Source organism: Pagrus pagrus (assembly GCF_965226575.1).
Source record: "Pagrus pagrus genome assembly, chromosome: 4".
NCBI lineage: Eukaryota > Metazoa > Chordata > Actinopteri > Spariformes > Sparidae > Pagrus > Pagrus pagrus.
Window position 1 is genome coordinate 22,163,652 of NC_140188.1, and position 25,066 is coordinate 22,188,717.

At 42.3% G+C, this 25,066-nt stretch overlaps 1 protein-coding gene across 4 annotated transcripts in view; it reads left to right on the forward strand.

Annotated features, from left to right (window-relative positions):
* dscamb (Down syndrome cell adhesion molecule b) overlaps nt 1–25,066 on the forward strand; it is a 126,597-nt gene that overhangs the window by 2,019 nt on the left and 99,512 nt on the right. For all 4 annotated transcript variants that reach the window (XM_084350154.1, XM_084350156.1, XM_084350155.1 and 1 more), the window contains exons 2-3: nt 18,553–18,870; nt 19,262–19,408. In XM_084350154.1, coding sequence (XP_084206280.1) covers nt 18,553–18,870; nt 19,262–19,408 — 465 coding nt within the window. The remainder of the gene's footprint in view (nt 1–18,552; nt 18,871–19,261; nt 19,409–25,066) is intronic.

The window sequence follows — 25,066 nt, forward strand, 5'->3', positions numbered from 1 at the left end:
CAATGGCAGAAAATTGATACAGTTTATTGCATTCACTTATTGGCCAGAGTCCCTTCTACAGGGAGGGATTATGGCTGCCTGGGTGTGTACGAAAACAGGGGAAGAAAAAGGGAGAGTCGAAGAAGGAGAGGGAGAAGGAAAGAAAATGGAAACATGTCCGTATAGAAAACACATCGGGGCGACAAGATGGAGATTGTTCACGTATTGAGACAAAATCAAGCCCGCGGTTGGCTGAATTTCTATCAAACGGTCAAGAAAAGCTGAATTCACATAGCAAAAAAAATTGGGGAAATGGGGATTTACAGGTATGAATACATTTAACCGTGTCGAGGGGCTGGGATATGATATGGTGTGTCCCCAAAATGGATTTTCCCTTCTGGCCGGGGTGATAAAATAAGGCTTCGAAATGGATTTTTGTTTCTGTGTCGTCGCTTTCTCAGTGCTGGAGCGACCCTCAGTCGGTACCGTTTATTGACATTGACTCCATATAAAATGGTATCTCCCTCAGCCCAGCTTGTGCTGAAACTCATAAAGGAACAATAAGGAATCCTCATTAATCATAATCATCTGACTCTGACATTAGATCAACTGCCATGCAAGATTGTGTCCGTTTATTGCATAAGGGATTATTGAGGAGGCCCGTGGCAAACAACAGATAGGGATTAGGCAGAAGACGGCGTTGAGTGCAGACATTACACTTTTTGTGCTCGTCATTTGCGCTACAATCATGGAGCTTTTATCACTCGCTGTTTTGTCATTTTATTTGATTTCTCCGTCCCCGTACAGGAGCCCTGCGATGTGACTTTGTCCTCTGCGGTTGGATGTTTTGTTGATTATCATGAAAATGAGGTGTTCATCGGCTGAGCAGGCGTTGTCAGAGTGAATGAATGACCTTGTAGATGGAAGCGAGCACAGCGATTGGATTCCAGACAATTCTTGCTGTTTCAGAGTTAGGCCTATCACATGCTCAACTGGCCTGTCTCTATGGTAACCTCCTTAATGGGTGTCAGGGGCTACGTCCGAAAACATTCACCCATTCACTCCCCTCTATATGTGGGTAGAAAACTACATGGTGTGTGTCGTCTGGTGGCTTTAGGCACCATTCAGATCGGTCAGAATTCACCATGGTTGTTGGCACTTTTTTTTTTTTTTTTTTTTCATTTTCGGGGATCATTTTTGTCCACTGTAACAATAAATACATCTAACACCACCACAAAATGGCAGACTCAGGAAACAGTGGACTATATAGTGAGTGATTCAGGATTTGTGGAATTGGGATTTTGGCTCTTGTCACAAACTGAGCTGACCCAGAAGTACTTGATTAGGAGCTAATCACATCCTGTTACATCAGCGAGTCCATAGGTGATAAGTGGCCAAATGGCAACCAAGCAGCTCACTGCCTTCAGGGTTCTCTTCCACATTGCATTAAGGTCCTTTCACTGTACTTTTATCAGCTTAATGAACTCAGACACTGAGGAAAATAGATACAAACCGGCAAAATGTTCACTAAATGTCAAATTTTAATGGATTTAATGATGGAAATCATTGCAATTGACTCATCATTGCGAGTTAAAAGGAAGCAAAAAGCAACTCATTAGATTACTTTTCTGTCATATTCCAGATATTAAAAGAAGCGTTAAATCTGACATGTTCAACAGCCAACAGGCACATTTATCTCTTGCATTCTATTTAAGACTTTATGCTGCTGCTATATCCTGTGCCTATCAAAGTAGAATCTATAAATTCAGTCATCAGCACTGGCGAGGAAACATATTAAATATCTCTCCCTGAAAGCTGCCTCTAGGCAAAACCACAGCAAGCTAAACCGGCCCATTCAAATTCTCATAACGAGGCGAGGCTTCTCGCCCAGTCCCCGCGAACGCTGCCGTGATTTGTAGACGTGCACGCGCCTTAACCTGACGCTCGCAACTTAAAAGGACTTGTTTCTTACGTCTTCAATAAATGAACACTTACGCTGAGGTCGGGGGATCGCGCAATCAAATTCAGATCTCAATTAGCTGTGACATTTCTCGGGCTAAATGCAGATCTACTTTGAAATAAGGAAGCTCCTCCAAAGCATCTAGCCCAGTGTAGCTCGCAGTACAGTAAATAGCTGCCAACATCAGTTAGCCTGCCAATTTTACATGACCCCACATTATTAGCAACCTGAAACACTGGATGAAAATGCTACGGGGACCCTGGGGTGGATAGATAGATTGAACTTGGCTGCGAGGAGAGAGCGGGGGAACCGGGTTTTTGCATGGCAATAAATCTACATGAAGGCGATGAAGGCAGTGCACTGATGAGAGCCCCATTTGTCGGAGCTGCAAGGCGATTCTCAAGTCCGCGTCCAAAGATCAGTGGCCTCCCGGTGGCCACGGTGGTGAAACCTGACCAGCCGTACGCCGTGCTCACAGCCATTAGTCTGTTTACTAATTACCAATTAGGGTTTGGCTGTAGAAGCTGTATCACAGCTCATGAAATTAAATTACCCCATGAAAACACGTAGGGAAGTGATAGATCATCTCGTGGAGTCGTACTCTGATATGAATATCTAATGGGCTAAATTAAGTTTACAAACCCACTTAACTCTTGCTCACTTGTGAGAGTTATAAGAGGGTTTGTTGGGTTACGTTCTGAACTCTGTGTGTGATTCCAGTTGAAAGGGCCGCTAATTTTGGGTAATGGATACCCTGATGTGTGATCATAATAGATATCCCCCTAGTTCATACATCCTAGCTGTATAATGAGGGCTACTCTACTGTACCCTACCTCCTCGAGCCTGTCTAGCTCTCTAATTAGGAGCAAGCTTTGGCGACTGGCGTGTGTGAGTGTGCGTGTGTGTGCGCTGCGTTTCACCCAATGTAAAATCTAATTACCGATCACACTGTGTCTGTCTGGATTCCACTGAATCAGAGGTGTAATTGCGCAAGCCCGCGTGTAAATGTCTCTTGCATTAAAATGTTAACGATATCATTTAGCATCTGCAGGGAAGAGCAGAAAAGCCCTCAGCACCCAGATGTAGGTGTTTGATCATGCGTGCAAAGTGAGGTTGTAGTACATCTGGCGGGGGTTTCCCTCTCAGACGGGATTCTCAGTAGAGAGGATGTTTTTAATTCACTCAGCACCTGTCAAAGTGACATGTTATATTACTGTGCTGCACTGCACAGGTACTGTAGTGGAGGAACTGGTGTAAAAGCTTTATTTGACAGTTTAAAACTGACTAAGTCACAAGAGAAGCACTCCTGCTTTCTGCCTTTAGGACAGTTTAGAAAACGCCTCCCTAAGACAAAACAGACCTTGACCTACAACCTTTTTGACTAACAGTCCTTCAACTCTTTCCTTGACCCCCAGAGTCGAGACTGTTTATTCATTTATTAAGAATGACGGAAGCTGCATGCAAAGCTTGCTCGATCTATTATACTGAAATTCATTTGAGGTTTGCAATGCTTCTTAATTTTGCTTCTTAACACTAACCACAAAGCTTCAGTGTCATTAGACTGAGAAATACACTTCTTACTTATATTCAACCGAACACCAAACTATGAGTTAACAGAATCGCAAATGGGTATATACGAGTATTGATGATAATCACAATATTCCAAGGATATTTTTTTCACCTGTGTCCGTTTGTTGGCTGGTTTGTCAGATGGATTACACAAAAACTACTGAAAAGATTTCCACGAAACCTGGATTGAGGATGAATCTCAGCCCAGATTAGACACCATTACCTTTTGGTACCAGGCTAGGCTATCAACTTTGATGCTGGATTAAGTTTGATTGAATTAAAAGCGGACTGTTTGACCTTTGTGCAGGTATGTGGTATTGTCACCATTACGTTTCTTTCTAGCAAAGAAGCGCTGGCAGTGCACTTGGGAGTGCTGCGTTAAAGCTATATCAAGCAATTATTATTGCTAACGTAATAGTAACGGAGGGCTGACTACACAGCTAACAACAAGCTTACAATGCATAGCATAATAAAAGCACAACACTCACCAGCAACATTCAGTGTCTGGCCAAGCTACTCCCACATATGGGCTTTACTGTCTCTGTTATGATAGGCCAGAAGAAGCTTCCCCTCCATTCGTTACCAAGGTGATGGGTGACAAGTCCCGCTCCTTATAAAATATGATTGGTTGTCTGAAAAAAAGCGATAGTGATGACACCAGCGCCTTTTGGAAACCTTAACAGATTTTCAACCAGGAGCTCTTGGAGCAGCTGCACAGAAAAGGACCATGGGTGCAGTACCTTTTCCTCCAGGGGCCACATGCTGTTCTCTCCTCACTGGGAACAACTGTGTGTGACGCTGGTGCTCAGGGAAACGTTATGTGGACATGGGACCCTAACACTGGTTGCCACCCGCCATAAAATGGAAACAGAGGAAGCTGCTCTAACTAGAAAGCTAGATACTACCACAGTTTTTGGCTACTACTGTGTGTGGATTAATGTTGGAGGAGATGGCGGACGAAAGCGACAGTCTGTTAGTCGTGTGGGTAGACATCATGTTAGGCTGAATTAGGGGTCAGCAATGTGGACACGATCCTCTATCATGATAAATGTAATTTTATTTATCTTGAATACATACTGCAATGTGAGATAATACATTTTCAATCGTCAGTTGAGAAAGTGTGTAGATCCTGAGATCTTAAAAGGACAGCAACCACAGAATAAACAGTATGGGGATGTCGCTTCAAGGTATATTTCGTCACATCAATACCAGCAATGCGTTGAATTTATCTATAAAGGAGGTCTGGCAAACAGCACTTTGATATGTGAATTTTAAAATCAACATAAGAAAACTCACAGAGCCTCAAATGGGCCAAATCACCTGAGGCCTATGTGATGGTGCATCAGCAACCTTACCAACAGGGACGAGATCGACATAAAGGCACAGAATATATGACATATTTGCTTTATTCTTTCTATCTGCTGTTAGAAAATGCTTTAAATATGAGTACCAGTTTATAATGCTGCATGATGTTGTATTAAGTAGTTTGTTTGAGATTAGAAGCTTGTATCCTAGAAGCTTGGAAACTACTAATTTGCAAAAGGAAATACCTTTTTTAAAAAGTGTATGCCACTATTGAAATATTGAAATAATCAAAATGAGCAAACATTGTAACAAAACATCTGCCATACAAAATGTTGACACTCAACACATCTGCAAATCTGCAAAAGTTGTGTTCATAGCGAGTAAACTGTGATCACAGCACTTATTGCTGGGGAAAGATCATGGTTTTGGTTAATTGAAAAGTCAGCAGTGACTTAAAGGATGTGACAGGATGTGCACAAGTATTTCCTAACCACAAAGCAGCAAAATGTAACTTCCTGGAGAAAGATAGTTGATTGTTTAGTCTCATAGATGGATTGTCATATGCTGCATGACGCTTTGGGTTGCTGAAGTTACATTTTGATGCAAAATCCATTTGAAAGGATGATTGAGTCAAAGTCATGCGCTCTGTAAGTCCACCATCCACCCCGACCACCCTTCCACATATCCTGTACAGTACATAAATGTTGCACTTCAATCATTAAAAGAAACTTTTCCACTGAAGAAAATCTGGACATCAATTTTGTTTCCATTGAAAATGTAGTAGGCGAAACAAGTTAGTTTTATATTTATGTAATTTCGAGGAGGATGATTTGTACACTCTGCACAGTATTTCTGATAAATCTGTAAAGGTGTACAAGTATTTTAGCAAGAGCATAGGATTTGTACATGCACACAAGAACCTGCAGTGTACGCTCTGCTGTGTGTGTGTGTGTGTGTGTGTGTGTGTTTGTGTGTTGTACACTGTGCACCAGGCCCATAGCTCTTGTAGTGAGCTCCCCTCCAGAGCTTTTGTTCATTGTTGGAGACAGGTGGCGGAGGTGTGATGAGTTTGCTATCCATCACCCACCAAGACAAACATTCACGCTGGACCTCATAAATACTGCCTCTTAATCCAGTCCTCCACATACCAGGGCCAGGCTTTGAACTCGACACACTCCGAGGCCCAAGGCTGAATTGATCCCCGCGACTCTGGCCTGGGCATGATGCATGTGCCTGATGGATTGTGGCTCACTAACATGTCCACCACTCTCTCTTTCTCCTTCTCGCTGCCTTCGAGCTTTGCTTTCTCCTCTCATATTTCATGGGCTTCTCTTCTATATGCCGACCTTTTAAAGAATAAAAACCACATTGCACGTCTCTTTGACCTCTCTGCAGCTTTCCAACCATCCACGTCTCAATCAGGTTATTCAAGATGGCATTTCAGGGAGATATTTCGCCCTCGAGTCTCGCCCGTGTTTCTGATGCTCCTCTGTCCGAATAGTAAAGTAGGCTACGGGGTAACGGAGGAGGCAAAGCTGGATAGACAGAGTGACAGAAAGACAAATGGGTCCAGCTTGGTTTCTCGACACTGCTCTTTATTTTTAAACCTGGCACAGATGCTAAGATTTAAGACCAAGTTAGTGGCGGTTATTTTTAGCCAGCCATTTTTAAAGCGCTGTCATCTTGTTGGAGTTGAGGTAAGGGTGCGTGAGAGTGTGCGCATGTGTGTGTGTGAGATGTGTAAAGCGGGTGCTTTATTGTGTATTTGCGGGTGTTTACGTGCAGGTACCTATATGCGGGGAGGTGGAGGGTTTTACAGAGTGTGTGCACGCCTGTGTTTGTGTGCATTTAATTGGGGAGCTGGGTGGGTGGGTTAGGGTGTGACATGGAGTGGAGCCACAGGAGTCTGATTTATGTCCTTCTAGCCACTCATCGATCCCCCGGCCCGGTGTGAGACTGAGTGCATTGTCAATAATCTTAGCACTTTGTGGTATTCCTAGAATTCCCAGACCTCCTCTGCTCAGACCACGGTGCGATGCTGCAGTAAGCCATCTTGTCCAAGATCAAATAAGAGGGCACGGGGCCTGGCAGCAGTGCATTTGATTGTAGGTAACTCTCACAGTGAATAGATCATTCTGCAGTGCAGTGCGCTGTTGAAGGAAACAGAGAATTGGATGTATTGTTCGTACAAAGGGAGGTAATTTGGACAGAGCCCTGCATGGGTCCCCAGAAGCATGTCGCTGTTTACATGTTGCTAAGTGTCCCCATAGACTGTTGCCAGGATGAGGTCTATTATGTGTGTCTCTCTATCTAGACCATCCATCCCCACAAGTGATTATGCTAATTAGTGTTTGATCAGATGATTAAATTAAAACTCGATTCATCCAAAGTACTAAATGCTCAGAATACATTTGTGTCTGCTTGGCTGCCTGGCTTCACACGCCACGAGTCCCCCTGGTGTCCCAGCCACTGGAGGAAAGGATGACCGGAGAGGAGACGAGAGGGAAGAAACAAACAGAAATACCTCTCCTTTTTATTCAGGCCGTGGTACATGGAGAAGGAGGGTTGTAATAAAGCAAGCCGGGGGGGCTGAGGGAGAGAGAGGAGGAGAGGGGGAGAGAAATGAGGAAAAGGAGAAAATAAGGATGTGTGTTTATGTGTGTTCGTGTGTGTGTGGCGGATGGGAGGGTGGGGGGTGCTGAAAGGAGCCGTGCTGTGCTCCCCTAAGTGTTGAATAAACATGCTTGGTTTAGGGAAATGGCTGCGATAAATGTTTAATATGATAAGTCCATAAAGACGGTCAAATGAGTCTGGAGTATTAAAATGAGCATGGCACGCAGCAGCAGTAGCAGCAGCTTTAAAGGAGGAGGAGGAGGGGGAGGAGGAGGAGGAGGGTGGGTGGGGGGCTGATAATGGCAGGCAGAGCTAACAGGATGAGAGCAGCCAGCTGCTGTGACATCAACATTAACACACTCCACCAGCTGCTGGTCACAGACGTCTCCTGGACAAAACAGGGGCAGTGGTATATCTTCAAAGGGCTGCCATGGACTTATAATGACATTACTACCTGTACAACATTAGTGGGGACTGCAGCGTATTTGGGTATCGTTTTTTTCTAAATAAAGTTCGAAAGTGCTGTAAAAAAGGTGGAAAATAAGCCCAACAATCAGCTGGAATAAAAGGATGAATGACGCCTCTTTAAAATGAAAATACAAAAAGAAAAACAGGAAAACCAAAGAGCAAGCCATTTATCATTGAAATACACATGAAATGAGAAAACATACAACTAATACATACATACTATGATTTCAGTCAAACGTTGTTGACAAGTCCCAAAATGTCGCTGTTGAACATATCTGCAAATATTTACTGACAACGTATTTCATTTGTCCGTCTGACAATATCTGCTCTTGTAAAAAATATTGCTATTAATGACTAAAGCATGATGTTAAAGTTATATTTAGGAACAATCATGGTCTTGATGAAATATTGATAAAGTCAGTTTTGTTGCCTGAACCTAACCAGCAAGATGCAAACCAAAGGCTCCAGAGTCAAAGTCTTCATCTGCATCATCAACCCTGCCAATTTCACTGGCAGTATTTAAACCAACACGTCCTCATACAGTACTGAAACAATTAAAACATATACGTGCAATATTTTACTTTTCAAAACCCTCTAAAAATACACAGATTTAGTCGCTGATTGAGTTGCAGTTGTTGACTTTGGCCTGTGAGCGTGCAGAATGATTAAATTCAGCGTATGGTGAGGTGAGTCACCAGCCAATAATTCAGAATATAAAGGCAGGACGTAAAGTAAAAAAGGTCCTTTTTGACACCATTTCACAAAGGTGAGTATCATGGCTAGCTTACAGACTCAGGTAACAGAGTGAAATACGATCCTTGTGGGCCAAAGGCTGTCAGTGTCAGGTCGTTCTCCTCTGCACCCTACGATGTCACAGCTTGTGTACACTGAAACCTCCACGGACGTTGCATTACTGTTGCTGGCATGCAGGTGGACAGCAGTCATGTTAAGAGACCATCAACAGCAACTCATTTGAAGGCCCTTAACCTTAATGTCTGGTGACATAATAAGGTTGGATGTCTGGTATGTGCCACGTCTACTGCTTTAACTGAGGTAAGGCCTCTGCCAACAGGCAGCCGTACAACGAGAACGCTGCTGCTTAATCGTGTTATCAAGAGAGACGGTGATCCGATTATATCCACTCAAATCCCAATCAGACATGTTTAAGTATAATAGTAAATTACAAAGGAAATAATCTAAAAGCATACAAGCTTCTGATGTCCACTGCTGACTGGCAAACTGGATCATGCACCGGCTGAACTGTAGTCGTCATTCGAAATAACAGACTGTTGATCCTGACTATATCATCCCAACAGCAGTCAAAACAAATGCTTTGACAAATTAAAGAAAATCCATTATCTGGCTGTTGCAGGCCTCTAATCAGCTCATCTAATTGTTTTATTTGGCTTGCATGAAAAGACTGAACAGGCTACCTGTCTGTCTACCTTCGTACCTGCCTGCCTACACGCACTCTTGTGCATGATGGGAAACTTCCACAAGGCTACGGAGGTATCGGTAAAGCTATTAGTGAGCTAGTCGCGCAAGAACGGGAGAGAAAATGCAGCCAACATTGACAGCTGTGAGTACTAACAATAGTCATGTTCATTGACTACATTCATTATGACAATGTTAGGTGCCTGTTGTTCAGCAGCTAGCTAACCCGGTAGCACAAAGCACACCGCCCCTGAGCCAAAGAACAGAGCTGTGGCAGCAGCAACTGACCTGCTCAGCCACTAACTCTTTTTGGACTGAGGTATGTTTGTGACTGCTACTTTGCTTGTGTTTATATGATTATGGCATTTAACAGAGATGCTTATTTTTTTAATTATTATGCAGAAAAAGCTAACAGAGCTTGTTGAACGTAGCAACTAGCTGCTAATGCACATATCACTGCAGTCGGTGTCTGTGTAGACAGGCAGCACACCTTCATGAGTGTTTTGGAGGAGTGGCTCTGGAGGGAGGGCTGAAGCGAGGTTGGGGATTTTTTGGTTGGATACTATCAAAGTTTGGCTTACTCTTGCTGGTTTCTACTATATTACCACCCCCAGCTTTAAATCATCCGATGACATTTATGTTTGCCACGTGTTCGGCAGTATCCCAGACTCGGGCTGGGTGATGAGTCTGTATTTTTGTGTGCTTTCTGTTAGTATAATCTTATTGGGATGGCATGGTAAGTTTGTGACAGTACATTTCTGTTGTCTTATTTGATTACTTAACCTTTTAACCTTTAATTCGTCCTTAACCTTTTCAGATACTGTAGACTCAACAAGGGTCTATTGTTTCAGCACACTGTGCAGCAAAGCATTGTTCAAACCTTATTATCTTAGACTCTATTTAAGGTTATAACATTTCTGAAGATAACAAACCTGTGTGGGTAAATTACAGCAAGTTGTGAAAGAAATGCATTCAAGGCATCACCATTTGATGCATTTTCCTGGATGTAACCTTGATACTCATTTCAATGTAGTGCTAGATACTGACATTTTATTTAAACATTGAAAATTAGTAATTAGTTATGTTACAAATGTCAGACTTTGATTCCCAAACAAACCCATCATCAAAGCCAGTTTGATCAGTTAATGTGTCTTTACAAAAACACATTTTCTTGAAAAGTAATCTTAATGGTTGTTGTGATGTCCACCAGGCTTATCTTTTCGGCAGTCTGTGAGTTGCTTTATGAGGCAAACCAGAAAGGATGCACCTCACAAGAATAAATCAACCATAAAAAGTATTCATAAATATATTCCCAGAGTACTGTTTGTCAAAAGGATTAGCATTAGCTTTCTATAAATACTTAGTTTTCATTCCTGTTAATGAGGTTGAGGAGAGGCATCATCACAGCGCTCCTCTCCTCAGTTCTGAGTAAAATTAGAAGATTATTTTAATTAATAGGTAAGATTGCAGGTGTTGAATTTTTAAATAACTATAATACGTTTACTCTAATTGCAAAAGCTACTGTAGATCAGCAGCATTTTGGAGGTGCGTGTGGTGAAAAGCAGTAAATCTATGCCACATTTTGAATGTAACCTTTGTTTTATTTACTTTATTAGACACGAGTTTCCCTACACTAACATCACATAGCAATATTAGATTCGTGCCAGTGGAAGTTTTTATTCATCATCAGCAGCAGCAGCAGCAGAGGGAGCTGCTATAGTTTGCTACAGTATAATCCCTCATCAGATCCTCTCTCGTGCACTTATCATCAGCAGCAGGAGCATAATTTAGACATCAATGTCTTTATCGCTCAGTTTTACTAAAGTGAGAAACAGTCCAGGGTCTCCGGCTTCCCTTGATGAGACAGGCAGCCACTCTGGCCCATTTAAGACATGAAAATAGACCGGGGAGGAGGAGGCTCATCTGCTGTGGGGGCCTCGTTTTAGCGATTCCCGCCCCTCCTAGACATCAGAGGACAGATCTGTCGGTGTGGATCAGCAGCCTGCGTACAGCCAACCCTTTCTACTGTCACAGCACTGCTTAATATTCATGAGAGCAAATTGGAAGACAGTCATTTAACTTCCGTGCATGGTGTATTGCCTCTGGGCAGATCAGATCAGTGGGAATGCTTACTCATACTGGACTGCTTGGCCCTGAGTGGTTGTTGTCTGCCTGTCTCAGAGCTGCTGTATGTTATCTTCATGTTCATTGGTAAATGTTCTCGGTTAAAAATAGGAATTTCCACTATTTCTTTATTTGAAAGAAAAATAATAATGTATTTCAAATGAAAAAGATAATACCTGCACATTTCAAATTTGGGTTATGCAAAGGTCAAACTCCTGTGTTTAGCTGCTGTGAACACAGTGTGATCACATGTGTTTAGCGCCGCATACATCATACCAATGCTGCTAAATCCACAGTGCAGAAATAGGAATTTGTTAAAGTGTAAAATTGCTCTGGCTACTGTGACTCTTAAATATGAGCGAGCCAGGTATGATCTCCACGTCCCAGGCAGGCTTGCCCTGAGGGCACAGAGTAGAGAGCTGCTTTAATTACCCAGAGTTCCTGCTGTCACATTGTCACTGTGAAGCACCCGGTGCCACGCTGCCATGCGGAGCTGAGTCCCCCTACCGTGGCGATGACAACTCAGACAATGGCTCTGCTCGCTCAACAGATGCAACGCGAGTGCCCTCTGAAATATGGGAAGCTGAATCAATCCCACTGTCTCTCTGATTCTCTCTTTGCCTCATCGTGTTTGCTCTCTGCTGTTCTCTCTTCCTCCCACGTCAGAGCGTGTTCATGAAAAAAGCCAGCGGCGGCATGAAAGACGGAATATGTATAACTACGGAGAGAGAGTTAATAGGTTGTCACCAGTTTCCCACGTGGCACTGGGACCAATCACTTAATGCTGCAGGTACATGAGATGAGACCAACTCTACGTGACTTTGACACGCTTTGATCAGGTGTCTGAGAGGAAGTTTCCCCCAATAATAGCTGAGCTGTGAATACAAGATTGAAAATATGATCTGTGTGGCAACTTCTTCCTTCTTGTGATGCAGCAAACAGCCGGTTAGTGAATTCATCTTTACCTGCTGTTTGCTCCCATCGGCATTGATTGCACGTTTACTTAAATGAAGCGCCCCAGTGGCTCTGAAAGCACACTGTCATGGTTGGTTACACCCTGTCAACTGATCAGCTCTATTGTGTGAAGGATCACAGTCCTGTGATGATGCTGAACCATAGGTGTTGTTTGTCATATTGTACAGTAACTCTGTGGGAACATTACTGCGGCTGCTTTCACAAACCAAATTGTGAATAACATATCACCAGAGTGTAAATACTTTAAAAAGCAACAAGTTTACACTAAATTTCAGTGATGAAACATCTTCAGGTTGAAAAACCACCACTAACAAAGGCTACTTATGTGTTAGGCTCCTGCGTAGCTTGTACTGGTGGTGTCATAATGTTGTCAAATCAACACTACAGCTACAAGCATGCTAGCTTCCATCCATAGTATCCACAGACGCATTCGGCCTGAAGTCACCCTGTCAACACGGTCACTCGTTAAGCCGAAACACCGGCAGTGCAACAGTGCTCTTATCTTACAGAAGTCAGTTAGGCCTTGGAGATGTAATTTGAGTGAAGATTAAACTACTTTGTTGCTTATTTCTTGCCTTAACTTTGTTTAGCAACAGATTGCGGTGGACTACTAAGGCTAAATAAGCGAAAGTTTACTTTCCCCTAGCCCGCTTCATGTATCTGAACCCCACTACTCCTGCTCAAAGCATGAGCTTATAAAACATCGAATCAAACCATAGACTGTATATAAAGTCAGTCTATGAAACCTGTCTCATATCAGACAACTGGTTGGGACTGGTTCGACACAACGTGGACGGAGGGAAATCTGTTTGAACCGGAGATTTGTCTGGTTCCTAGCCTACTTTTGCCTTATTCTGGTACAAATGGCATAAATAAGTCTGTCTAGGTTCAAGGTGAATCATTCTGTTCAAACTTTTATAAATGCCAAGCAGTTACAGTATTAATATACAGTAATGTAGCTATGTAATGCAGCAGTCACTTCATACTGTTTGATACGACAGTCTAAGGGAGGATTTCAGGTTCAAACACTCAGACTGCTGCTCTGCTCTTTAAAAGCAGATGTCAAAGTGCTATTAAACAAAATACAATATCTTCTTAGCTAGTCAACCACTGTGGAGGTGTGTGATTGTAGCTCTAGTGGTTAAAAGCTCTGGACCACACTGACTTATTCTTTTTGGACAGACAAAACTAACGCATTACTTTATAAGCAAAATACTTGCACATGCACAAATGACTGTGTGATGTGAAAGGCCCCCAGAGATTGATTTGGCATCTCGTCACTCACTGTTTTGGTTTTCTGACCTAAGCCTTACTCTACAGGCAGCTGTTTAGGCCCAAAAACCCACTGTACTGCTGCTGCTGGACAGACACAGTGACTAGCTGGTGAACATAGTGGAGCATTTAGCAGCTAAAGATCCAAAAATTCCCCTCTGGTGTTGATGGAGACCAAAACAGAGCTAAAAGGTTCTGGTCGTCTTGTCTAAATACTAAAAGTTATTAACTGAATATCCATGATACAGTTGGTTCGTAAGTCAGTCGGTGTATGAACACCGGAAATAGCAGCAAAAGACAACTGTACTAATGTGGAGTCTCTATAATGATGATAGTGAGTGCAGTCTGATCTGTAAGGCCGAGATTTAAAGAAAACCATTTTAAAATGGGAAAAGTAATAAAATAAGTTTACCAGAGCCACACATGTTTTTCAGATTGGTAGTTTTGGTTGCTTTTTATTTCTAGCACTTTCCTGCTCGCCCTGAAACTGAAAGATTTAAATGAAACAGCTTTTTTTCTTTCTTCCGTCCTCCCTGAAGATATCCCTTTGGACAAAAAAAATCATAGTCAATTATAGATGCATATAATGCATTATTGAACAGTGTCATTTATTTCACCTTACGCTTGAGCTCATGAAAAATTATGCCAATTACTGATTTCCTCTCGGGCAATGTAGTAAGTGGTTGGGCCCCGAGGCCGTTTGTTGGGGCATGACACGGTGCTCTTTGTGAGGTCTGACGGGGTGATGTACCTGCGTCACCGGACCATTTGTGGTCTGGCTCCTGAGCTTAGTCAATTAGGAAAACGAGTAGCGCAGTGATATGCACCCTTCCACCAGAGTCCATTTCTTTTTTTAATTAAATCAATCTCGCTATCACTCAGCCAGTCTAAATTGAGTTGCTCTCACGTACTTTTAATATGTGAAATAGACGAATATCAAAACAGCCATGACATAAATCCTAATCCAATTTCTCCGATGCTTGCACAGAATGGAAGCTTTGCAAGCAACCACACACTTCTTTGATCTACTTCTCTCCAGCCATTTGCTATTGTGGCGCCGTGATGTTCAAAGTATCAATTAACGAAGTACCCAAATTGTATTTGCTGAAAACTTTGATGTGTGCCAGTTGTGTCCGTCGCAGGAGTTTTTTTTCTTATTGGATTGCTTTTGTTTTTTTCAAAATAGTCTTAGTCTTCACTTACTACCCCAGATCCCCTCCATATGAGGATATCATCAAAGCAGGATCTCACATTTAGCTGAGGTATTACTGTACTGATACATGAGTCACATTTACAAAGTGTATTCAGTATAATCACCAGCACATTTCACATTTCATCGACAAAGAAAACGCCAGTAAAGGCTGCGCGTTTGAATATACAGACGCTAGTGATTTCAAAGTGTTGTCTCCTTCTCGCTAACCTTGAGCACCGTCCATGAACAGTCCCCTCATGGATCCAGTCTGTATTATCAACAGAGCACCGAGAAGATTGATACTCCCCGTGCCAGCTGGAAAAAAGAGAATGAATCAGAATTTAATATGACTTTGATGTATTATTTTCATCTTGGCCGGTGCCACAGACCCACTGAGAACCCAGCACCCTATCCCACCGCATTGTAAAAGATTCAAATTGGCTAAAACTTTTTTGATGTAAAAAAGAGACTGTACACGAGTGGATACAAAAGTTTCCTCTGCAGGGAGCATATATACTTCTTTAAATTTTATTTTTTTATTTTTAAGTCGAGCGTTAGTCAGGGCTAGTGTGTTTCGTATGCAGTATGCTCTGTGAAGTTCACACGATCTACCTTGTGTCTGGTTGTCAAAGCACAAAAATATTGCTCCTAAGAGTCATTGCCACGAGGATTAGGGTCAGTTCAAAAAATTCAGAGTAAAAACGTAGATAAAAACGTTCAGCTTTTCAGAGATTCATTCACACGACAACTGAAGTTATCAATCTTGTAAACAGAATGATAGTGGGAACCAGATAGACAGATTGTACATGCATACATCCACAGATGGATGTAACAAACAGCTCTGCACGGCAGTGAGTCAGGGATGTGCATCGTTAGCAAATGAAATCTGCAGACATACACGGACACACAGCATAGGCAGGTGAACAAATAGATGGATTTTGTACTTGTAGGCTGCCCTACAGCCACATCATAGCTGACAAGTTGAAGGAGATGATTACACTTTAGCTGCATACTTTATGGTCTTTTTCTTAACTGCATTCAAGTATCAGCTCTCTAACAGCAAAGTGTGATGACGACAGTTAGGCCTGTTGGTTGGAGCTCCTACCAGTCACTCCTTGTGGACGTGAACATTTCTATCCTGGTTAAAAGTCACCTCATCAGTTAGGCCTCACACCGTGATACAAGCTGTGCTGCAGGTGTTGGCCACAGTGTCTCTGCAGGCTGGTGAGAGGAGAAAAAGAGGAGAAAAGACCCGGTAGGATACTTAAAACAGCTGCATATGTAAACACAATCTCAATGTTTTGATATGACAATATCATGACTACATTTTTTATTTTTGCAAAGTTTCAGTACGCATGATTTCATCACTTCAGCAGTGTTATTGAGCTGTATGTTAGCAGCTGCGTCACGGTGTGTTTTTGATGAGTGACAGACACGCAGCTGTTGTCAAACAGCTAAACGTCCTCCTCCCTGTCAGGAGCTGCTACTGTAGCTCAAAGAAAGACAAGGATGCCACAGGTTTGTTTGTCCCTTCACTTAGCTAATGTATTATAAAATATTGCAAACGCCCGAGACGTTAAATACAAGTAAAATGGATGCACATTTTCTGTTTTTGACCTATTTGCCTGATGCTAACGTTTATGCTAGCCAGTTAACTAACATTAGCCCGCTATTGTATTAGTTAAAACGTTTGCTAGGTCAAGCTAACTTTAGCCCAGCAGTTGAAGTAGTTTAAGTAAAAGTAGTAAAACCACAATGAAAAGAAGTATTGTCAGTAAAATGTACACTAATGTGCAAGTATTTGAAGGAAAAGTAATGTTTTCAGTCAACGAAAGGTTATTATTATGCTGAATTACCCCTTACAGAGGTTATATTATTAGGTTATTTTATTATTTCAATTTGCTCATAATATTTTCCCCCCTCATGGAGAAGAGATGGAGTTTTAAACTAAAAAGGCACAACCAAAGTTGAGGTATGAATTAGCAAAGAAACAGAAATATGGACTTACAAGTACCTCAAAATAAAACAGTAGCTGAGTAAATGTAGCCTATACTTTGTTAGTTTCCACCACAGCAGCCAAGCCACAGGGGGAACATCCTAAGATAATGTCCACACATCCATCTTGGGTTTTTCCCCCTCCTGAAGAAATATTAAGTGATTAAGTGAAAAATAAATCCTTTTTAAGCCCCAGTGATACCATGGTAAATCCACACAGGTGTTTCCGCTTATTTGGGAGATTAGACCTGTCTTCAGGACTTTGCATTTATAGTTTAGTTGCATCTGTCGGGGCAGGAAAACTTGCGTTGTGTCTGTCTCATTCGTATGACAACGTGGAGTTTGGTGACCTCTGCTAATTCAGATTGAGGCGCACAAAAATAATCCTGACGAAAACAATATAAATATATTTTGTGTAATTTGGTTTCATAGCCATCATTAATCTTTCACAGCATAATTATGCATTTACCCAGACATTAATTAGTGGACATGTCCCCCTCTGTTTATCCTTGTTGATGTGGATGAAAACTCCCCACAGTAATGCCACATTATTTGAATGCATTGCCAGTTTCTGTAACACAGGAGAGAGTTGTTGCATTTCAGAAATGATGCAAATGTCCAGATTTCCAATATGTCAACAAATTCTCGTAAAAAAGAAAATGCTGCAGTATTGATCTTTAGCGTGCTAATCATTTTGAAAAAGTATTCCTAATTTGTAACAGCAAATGAGTGTTGTGTGGATGTGCGTGTGGACATGAGCAGGTCATTGGAGTGTCTCATTGCTGGTGGAGAGCTGCTGGAGCAGAGAAAAGGATGGAAACGTCTGCAATTTGAAACCTTGTTAGGAATTTATGAAGTGCTAAAATGTTTTCTCCCCGGGGAGGGTCCGAGCCAGCTGCCAGTGCCACTGTAAGCCACTTAGTGCACAGCCTCTGGGCTCGTCACCAGGCTGAGATGGCAAGAGAGATACACACACAGATATTGTACATTACAAGTATTTTTGCCTGGAATACAAAAACACATGCAGGCTCTCTCAAATACAGAGCCTGGGACTGCAAACACGGGTGGTCTTCATCTGAAATCAGCTGTAGATCACTACAGAGCTAATTGGTCCAAGGTTGACATTTATTACCCCCTTCTTCTCTAGAGAATGATCCCACACAAACTGCATTTAACGCCACTCTCTTTACTGTGATGTGGGCTTGAATTAAAGCTCGAACTTAATCGAGGCAACCGACCTTATTTCATAATTGATAGTAGTTTATGTTAATTTAATGTTCCCGACGTCCCAGGGATGGGAATACATTGATGAATCTAAAACTACTGATCATGTTCCATAAATAGAAGCACTTAAAGTGAAAGACTCCAGAGGGATACTGATTGTGCTTTCTCATTTCTAAGATTTTAAATTAACATTTTCCTACTTAAATACCAGAAGAACAAAGAAGAACAAAGAGGAATATACATTTTTGGCAAATGTTTTCCTCATTTTAAGTTCTCTGATCCAGATTACATTCAAGACGTTTCTTTGAAACTTTATTTACAGTGACACGATGAAAAACCACCACATAAGTGCACTAACTTAAAAACACTACAACATAATAAAAATGATGCAAATACACTAAATGGTTTTAACAGTAACCCTCCTGTGTTTCCTCTCTTGCAGTTTTCAGTGAGGACCTACATTCCAGCTTATACTTTGTCAATGCATCTTTGCAAGAGGTAGTATTTGCCAGCACCACAGGGACCTCGGTGCCCTGTCCTGCTGGGGGCGCGCCGCCTGCCTCGCTTCGCTGGTATCTGGCGACCGGCGAGGAGATCTACGATGTCCCCGGCATCCGCCACGTCCACCCCAATGGAACCCTCCAGATCTTCAACTTCCTGCCATCCAGCTTCAGCAAGCTGATCCACGACAACACGTACTACTGCACTGCCGAGAACCCTTCTGGCAAGATACGGAGTCAGGATGTCCACATCAAAGCTGGTGAGTCCACAGAGGAGGGCGTTGTGTAGCAGTATGTTTTATCAATCAATACATGATTTATGTCTGCATGATATAATATCATATTGTGATTAATTTGACAGATATTATGATTGCCATATGATCCACAATTATTTTGTGCTTCTGTAATGCTTTTTTGTCACCAAAATAATGAAACTTTCTCCATTTGGATTGTAGAGGCTTGACATGATCTTGCTAAATGACCAGCTTTATCCACTTCAGGGGGGTTCAAGTTCAACAAAATCAGAGCTTGATCCTCGGTCTCAAGCTGGACTCACCCTGCCACTAAAAATGAAAAAGAAGTATATAATGACTCAATTGGTCTTTTACGAATGAGACTTGACATGTATTTATGTTTTATCTTGTTCTATAGTCTCACGGGAACCCTACACGGTCAGAGTGGCTGACCAGAAGGCTATGAGAGGCAGTGTAGCCGTCTTCAAGTGCATTATCCCTGCTTCTGTCGAGGCCTACGTCACTGTTGTATCATGGGAGAAAGACACTGTTTCACTCAGCTCAGGTAAGTCATACTTAAATACTTTGTATAGAGTGTTATGCCAGCGTTAATGTTAAAATGAGCACGTTTGTAACTTTTAACAAGACGTTTTAGTTAAAGACGAATATGTGGAATGGAGAGGAAGAAGTGTGTTGCTTTCTTTAGACTATTTATCCCAGGCCCCCCTCCTTGCTCTGCTCCGCGCTCTTTGGACACTATGTTCTGTTTCACCGTGAGTCATCTTCTTACCTGTTTACTGTCGTAGTCTGCCATTACCGGGGCTCTGTGGCTCTGCGCAGCCCTGTCCTCTCACTAGCCAGAGGATGTTGATAACTGTCACATTGAATCACTGAGCTTCTCTCTCCTATGCACACTCCACCTCAGCCAACTCCATTTTGAGTCCAGCAAGGGGTAAAGTGGAACAGTTTACAGAGCATCATTGACCTAGTTACCCTCCTTGTTTGAATCCAGTGGCACAGCACGATAACGCAAGACACCAGAACGTTCTGCGGGTTGGATTTTTACTCAAGTTAAATGGGATGCTTATCTCCTGATTGCTCCATGTACTGCCCGCTGGCTGATTTCGCTTCATACTGGGGCGTTCAGGGACCTGTAAGTGAGCACTTGATGTCATTTGACTGAGGGCAGAATCTGGGACGGTGTTTTGGTGGCATTTTAAATGCGTCTGCTCAAGCATGAAGATGTGTCTTCTGATCCATGCCAGCAACTTGCTTACTCGAGGTTACTCGAGTTACTCGCTGCGAGCCGCTGGTTGAAGATGTCGCCTAATGTCACGGAGTGCGGGCAAACATGCAGCGTGCAGATATGATCACAATCTGTAATTGTAATTCGTGTAGACAAGGTCCAGGGATGATGTTTGTCTTGACTTAGCCTGAAAAGTATCCATTATGAGAATAAAATGCTTTAGTGTATCTCCCTACAGTTTATGTTTATCAAAAGCAAAGGTGTGTTGGCCTGGGTAAGGACAAAGCCATCTCCTTATGCATGGACTGTGAATTATGCATTTGTGTGTCATGCTTTTATTTTGAAAAACCAATCATTGCCAATCATTTCCTAAATCAGCTCTTACTGATCCACAATGGTGTCTTACCATTTTTTTTTTTACAGCAGGTCTGAAAGCCTATAGGATATGCAGTGTAGTTTTGATGGGTTGTGTTGTACGCTCTGTCTTCTTTTGAGTTCTTTTGCAAGCGTTCAAAAGAACAACGATATTGGATTGTCCGTGTTTACTCCAATAAGTATTGCAGCAGGCGAGTGCTGTCAAAAGCATGAGCACACTGTCAAAATCACTGCTGCTCCATGATAAATATTTGATGGTCGATTCTGATGCATGAGCGGATTCACCTCACACTGTTATGGAGAGGGTGTGTTTACTCAAGGAGTGGGGGTTAGAAAGATGTGTGTTTGTGCGTGAGCGAGCGACCATAAGGATAGCAACAGGGCTTGACATTGGCAACCGGGTGCAGTTTGACCCAGCCTAGTTTTCCGACTCCTTCTCCAGCCCCGCTTTTCTTTTTTTTCCTTTTATGTTACATTTTTCATGAAAGAAGACTTGGTCTCAGTGGACACAAAATAAAGCTATCCCACAGCCGCGCTGAATTATTAATCTCAGGTTTTTTTGTTGGGAACGGTAACATCAAGCGCACTTCCCTACCCTCGCATTGTGCATCAGAATGTGAGGAAGAACAATTGAGATATTTCTCTTTGTAAAGACGCAAAGTAACCAAGATGATGAAATTAGGTGGATAGTGTCACTGCCAGAGCCACAGTTTAGATACCCTGAACCATCTAAAAAATTTGATCACCATTGATTATGTGTGTCAGGTATCGTCAGGTTAAAATGTGCTTTTTAAGATCCGTAACTTTCGCGTTGAGAGGAAACTGCCTGCTGAAAATCTTTGAATATCCACTGATTCGCATTAGGGTCAAAAATAGATGCATAATTACAGACCAGGGCCTGTCTTAATTAATCAGCTGTGATTGAAAAGTTAATTACAATATGAATTACCTCTCAGAATGAGGACTGCTTAGTAGTCATTTGAAGCGGCCTGTTTTCAATGTGAATGAGCATGACGCAAGCTCGCCGGGTCCTAATGTTGCCACTAACATACCATTAACCCGTCATGAATTTTAAAATGCATCACGCAGCACAAGCTTTCAAATGCCCGGCTCCGATCGCCTCTTCGCTGCTTTTGATAAACAATTGACGAAGCTAATAGAGAGATGAAAGGGCCAAAAAAAAAAAAGAGAGAGCGGGGAGGAGTTGAGCTGTGTCCTACTGTGTTGTTGCCAGGATTTTATATGGTGAACCTTTATTTAAATGCATGTGTGTATTGGTGTTGGTGTCACATGTAGTGTGCACATGCTTGTGTCTGCTTTAGTTTCTTTTGCGTGTCAAGTGGCCATGCTTTTGAAAAAGGGATGGAGCTGGGATGGTTTTGTGTTTTTCCATCTGCCTACCTTTTGTCTGTCATCATTCATGAAATGAGGCAGCGTAATGAGCTGGGCAGCCTTGGTCGCAAAGAAGGGCTTCAACAAAACTTGTGCTTAGACATGGAATGAGCTGCAAACAACATGTCACTGAGACCTTGCGCACTTCTTTAAGAAGCGTGCAATTTGAGCATGAATTCTGTGTCGACTTGCAGTAACATTTAGGCTGTTTGAGTCCTCCTAATGTGCAGTATTAGTTGTAATCTGTCTGCTCAGAGCTGCAGAGATTATTAACCTCTTTACCTAGTGTGTACGATTGTGTGTACATTCCCTACACAGTGAGTTCTTGTTGACTTTTCTTACCTTCTTTGGATGTATAAGCAACATTAGCGTGGAGTCAACATAAGCTCTGTAGCAAATGAGACACACAGTGCTGCTCTCAGAGCTTTTTTGTGCATATGTCAACATTTGCATCCATTTAAATGTTGTTCTGTAAGTGTAGGCAATGTGCAAATACTGGAGACCAGCACCGATCCAGTTGAAATGAATCATGGGACAATACCACAAATTAGATTTTGTGACAATAGGGAAAGCTGGATGTTATTCAGGATGTTATTAAGGTTGGGGTTTGTTGATGAAACACACAATGTTAATAAAGACAGGGGTGCTGGTCATAATTAAACTAGAAAAAACTTTTTCTCAAAATTGAATATTAATTTCAGTCATAATGTCTTACTTGCTGTATGCACTGTTTCACAATCTGTGGTTTCTTAGATGTGAATATTGTCTGGATTTCTTAGCCCTCTATGGTTGTAAACTGGATGTCTTTGCGTTTTGGACTATTGATTGGACAAAACAACATTTTAAGATGTCACCATGTACTCTAGGAACTTGTGATGGGCATTGTGGTATTTGCTGACATAACAAACAAATAATACATTAAAATGACAGATAATCTGTAGATTAATCAAATAAAAATGGACAAACACCATCATCCAGTTCCTCCTCTTGTGGGTAACACAACTACAGTACAGATAAGGAAGTGCCGGCTGGACAGGCGACCTGTATATCGCCCCCGGAGAAGACAGGAAAAGAGAGAAAAGGTGAGGAGAGGTGAGATGGGGAGAAAAAAAGCGAGAAGAAAAGAGGAATGGAGGCTGAGGGGTCTCCTCTGGCGTGGAGAGGGTTTCCTTCTTGGAACAAACATGCAGGCCTTTCATCTCTTCAGGCTGGAGATTAGGAGGAGATGGAGGAGGACGAGAGGCTTTGGTCTGTGTTGAGACGCACGCTCAGTGATGGCGGGTGGAGAGGGGTGACTCCGTAAGCCACTCCTGCTTCCTGGATATGCCTCCATCTTGCTATTCCATCCATTTAATATTTGTATGGATGCATTATGTTTGACTAAGGGTTGGGAAAATATTATAATATAAAGTGCGAGACTCTATAGTTTTGCTTTATCAGACAGCTTTTTGGAATTATTTTTTTGCATCCATGTTTTGATTTATCTGTTATTTGGTTTGTTCATTCAGCTAAAATCAGATGACACCATGTCTGTATTTTTTAATGATTATATATATATATATATATATATATATATATATATATATAGGTATTATGGTATGAAATTGCATGTTACATGATATCAGACCGACTTCACCTTGTTCATTTCACACCAACTGTTGAGAGGTGAGTTTTATATTCTTGTATATCCTGTACATAGGTCGTGATATATGTTTTTAACAATAGTATCTGACATTGTTTATGTTGCATTCACACTGGAAACAATACAGAGTCACAGTCTTAAGAGGTCAGTCAGTGCATCTTCTCCCCTCCTCTCACTTTTCCTTCTCACCTTTTGCTTTTCTTCTGCTGTTTCCTTTTATTCTCTACTCTTCCTCCCCTCTCCTCTTCGTCCTCCCATCCTTTACATCCTCCTCCACTGGCCTTGACTATCGGCCTTCTCTCCTCTCTTCTCATCTCATTGCATAACCTGCTTGGCACAGCGCCCCAGTCAATTTCCTCCTGCGTGGAAAATGCTGTTTTTTTTATTTGCTTTATGCAAATAAGTCCCTCCAATACTCACGGCATCAGTAAAGGAAAAAATAAAAAAAATCTACAGTTACATTTCTCGGTCACATTCGTGTCGGCTGCTTCCCAGCTGTGCGTTTAGCATTTAAGCGATGAAAGTGCTTCTTCACTCACGCATTCTGCTCACTCCTCTCTCATGGGTTCTTGTGAGTGCTTATAGAGGCTAATTAAACAGTTTGCTTGCTAATAGAATCACAGTCTTAACCAGCCACCAGCTCAGTCGCTGGAATGTTAAGGATGTCTTCAAACGGGCTACTGTAGGTGTTTGGTTTACAGGATCACTGCTCAGCAGGAATTTATCATGCCAGTGATGTGCCACCACCTCCATCTTTCACTGAGATTGACAGTGAGGGCACTGAGAGGCAGGCGGAGACAGGGCTGTAAATTCAACACGCCCAAAGTCAGGCCAACCTTGAAAGGAGGGCACAGTAGTAGAAATGAGCTTGCGAGGGAAGAAGATGCAAAAAAAATGTAGAGGAGGAGATGGCCGATTAGAGGGAAGGAAGTGAGAAGAGAGTTGGGGAAACAAGAGCCTGAGAAGGAGGAGATTTGCAAGGTGGAGAGGAGGAGAGTGGGCGAGGCTTTTTCTTTGGTAAACAACGGACTGCGTCACATTAGCCACATGATCTTTTCCCCCTGTCTTCATCCCACTTTCCTACCCTCAGTCAGTTTTCCTTCACACCATGTCTGCCTCTCGTTCTCCATCTCTCGCCAGATTTCAGCTCTCTCCCCACGCAAACATGGTTTGTTGATCCTTTTGTTCAGGAGCTGGAGTTGCCTCTTAGCAATTCAGAGGAAGATCTAGATAGTGTACACGCATATGCATGCAAATGTACTATACACATATGCATCTGAGTGTTGGTGCATGGATGCATGTTTTTTGCACACTACTCCACCCATCCTGCAGTGAAACCCTATGAAAACAACACAGCCTATCATTTTGCCCCCTCCGCTCCTCCTCCCACACAGATCAGCAGTTAGTGAAATGCTGACCCTTGTCTTTCACTGCACCCCTTTTCCCAGTCCACTCACACACAGCTGCCTGAAAGCTGAGGAAGACGGGGGTGCTTATTGTTCGTACAGCGTGTGTGTTAAGGTGCAGTAATCGTGCATTTATTTTCATTGAGATATATATTCAATGTG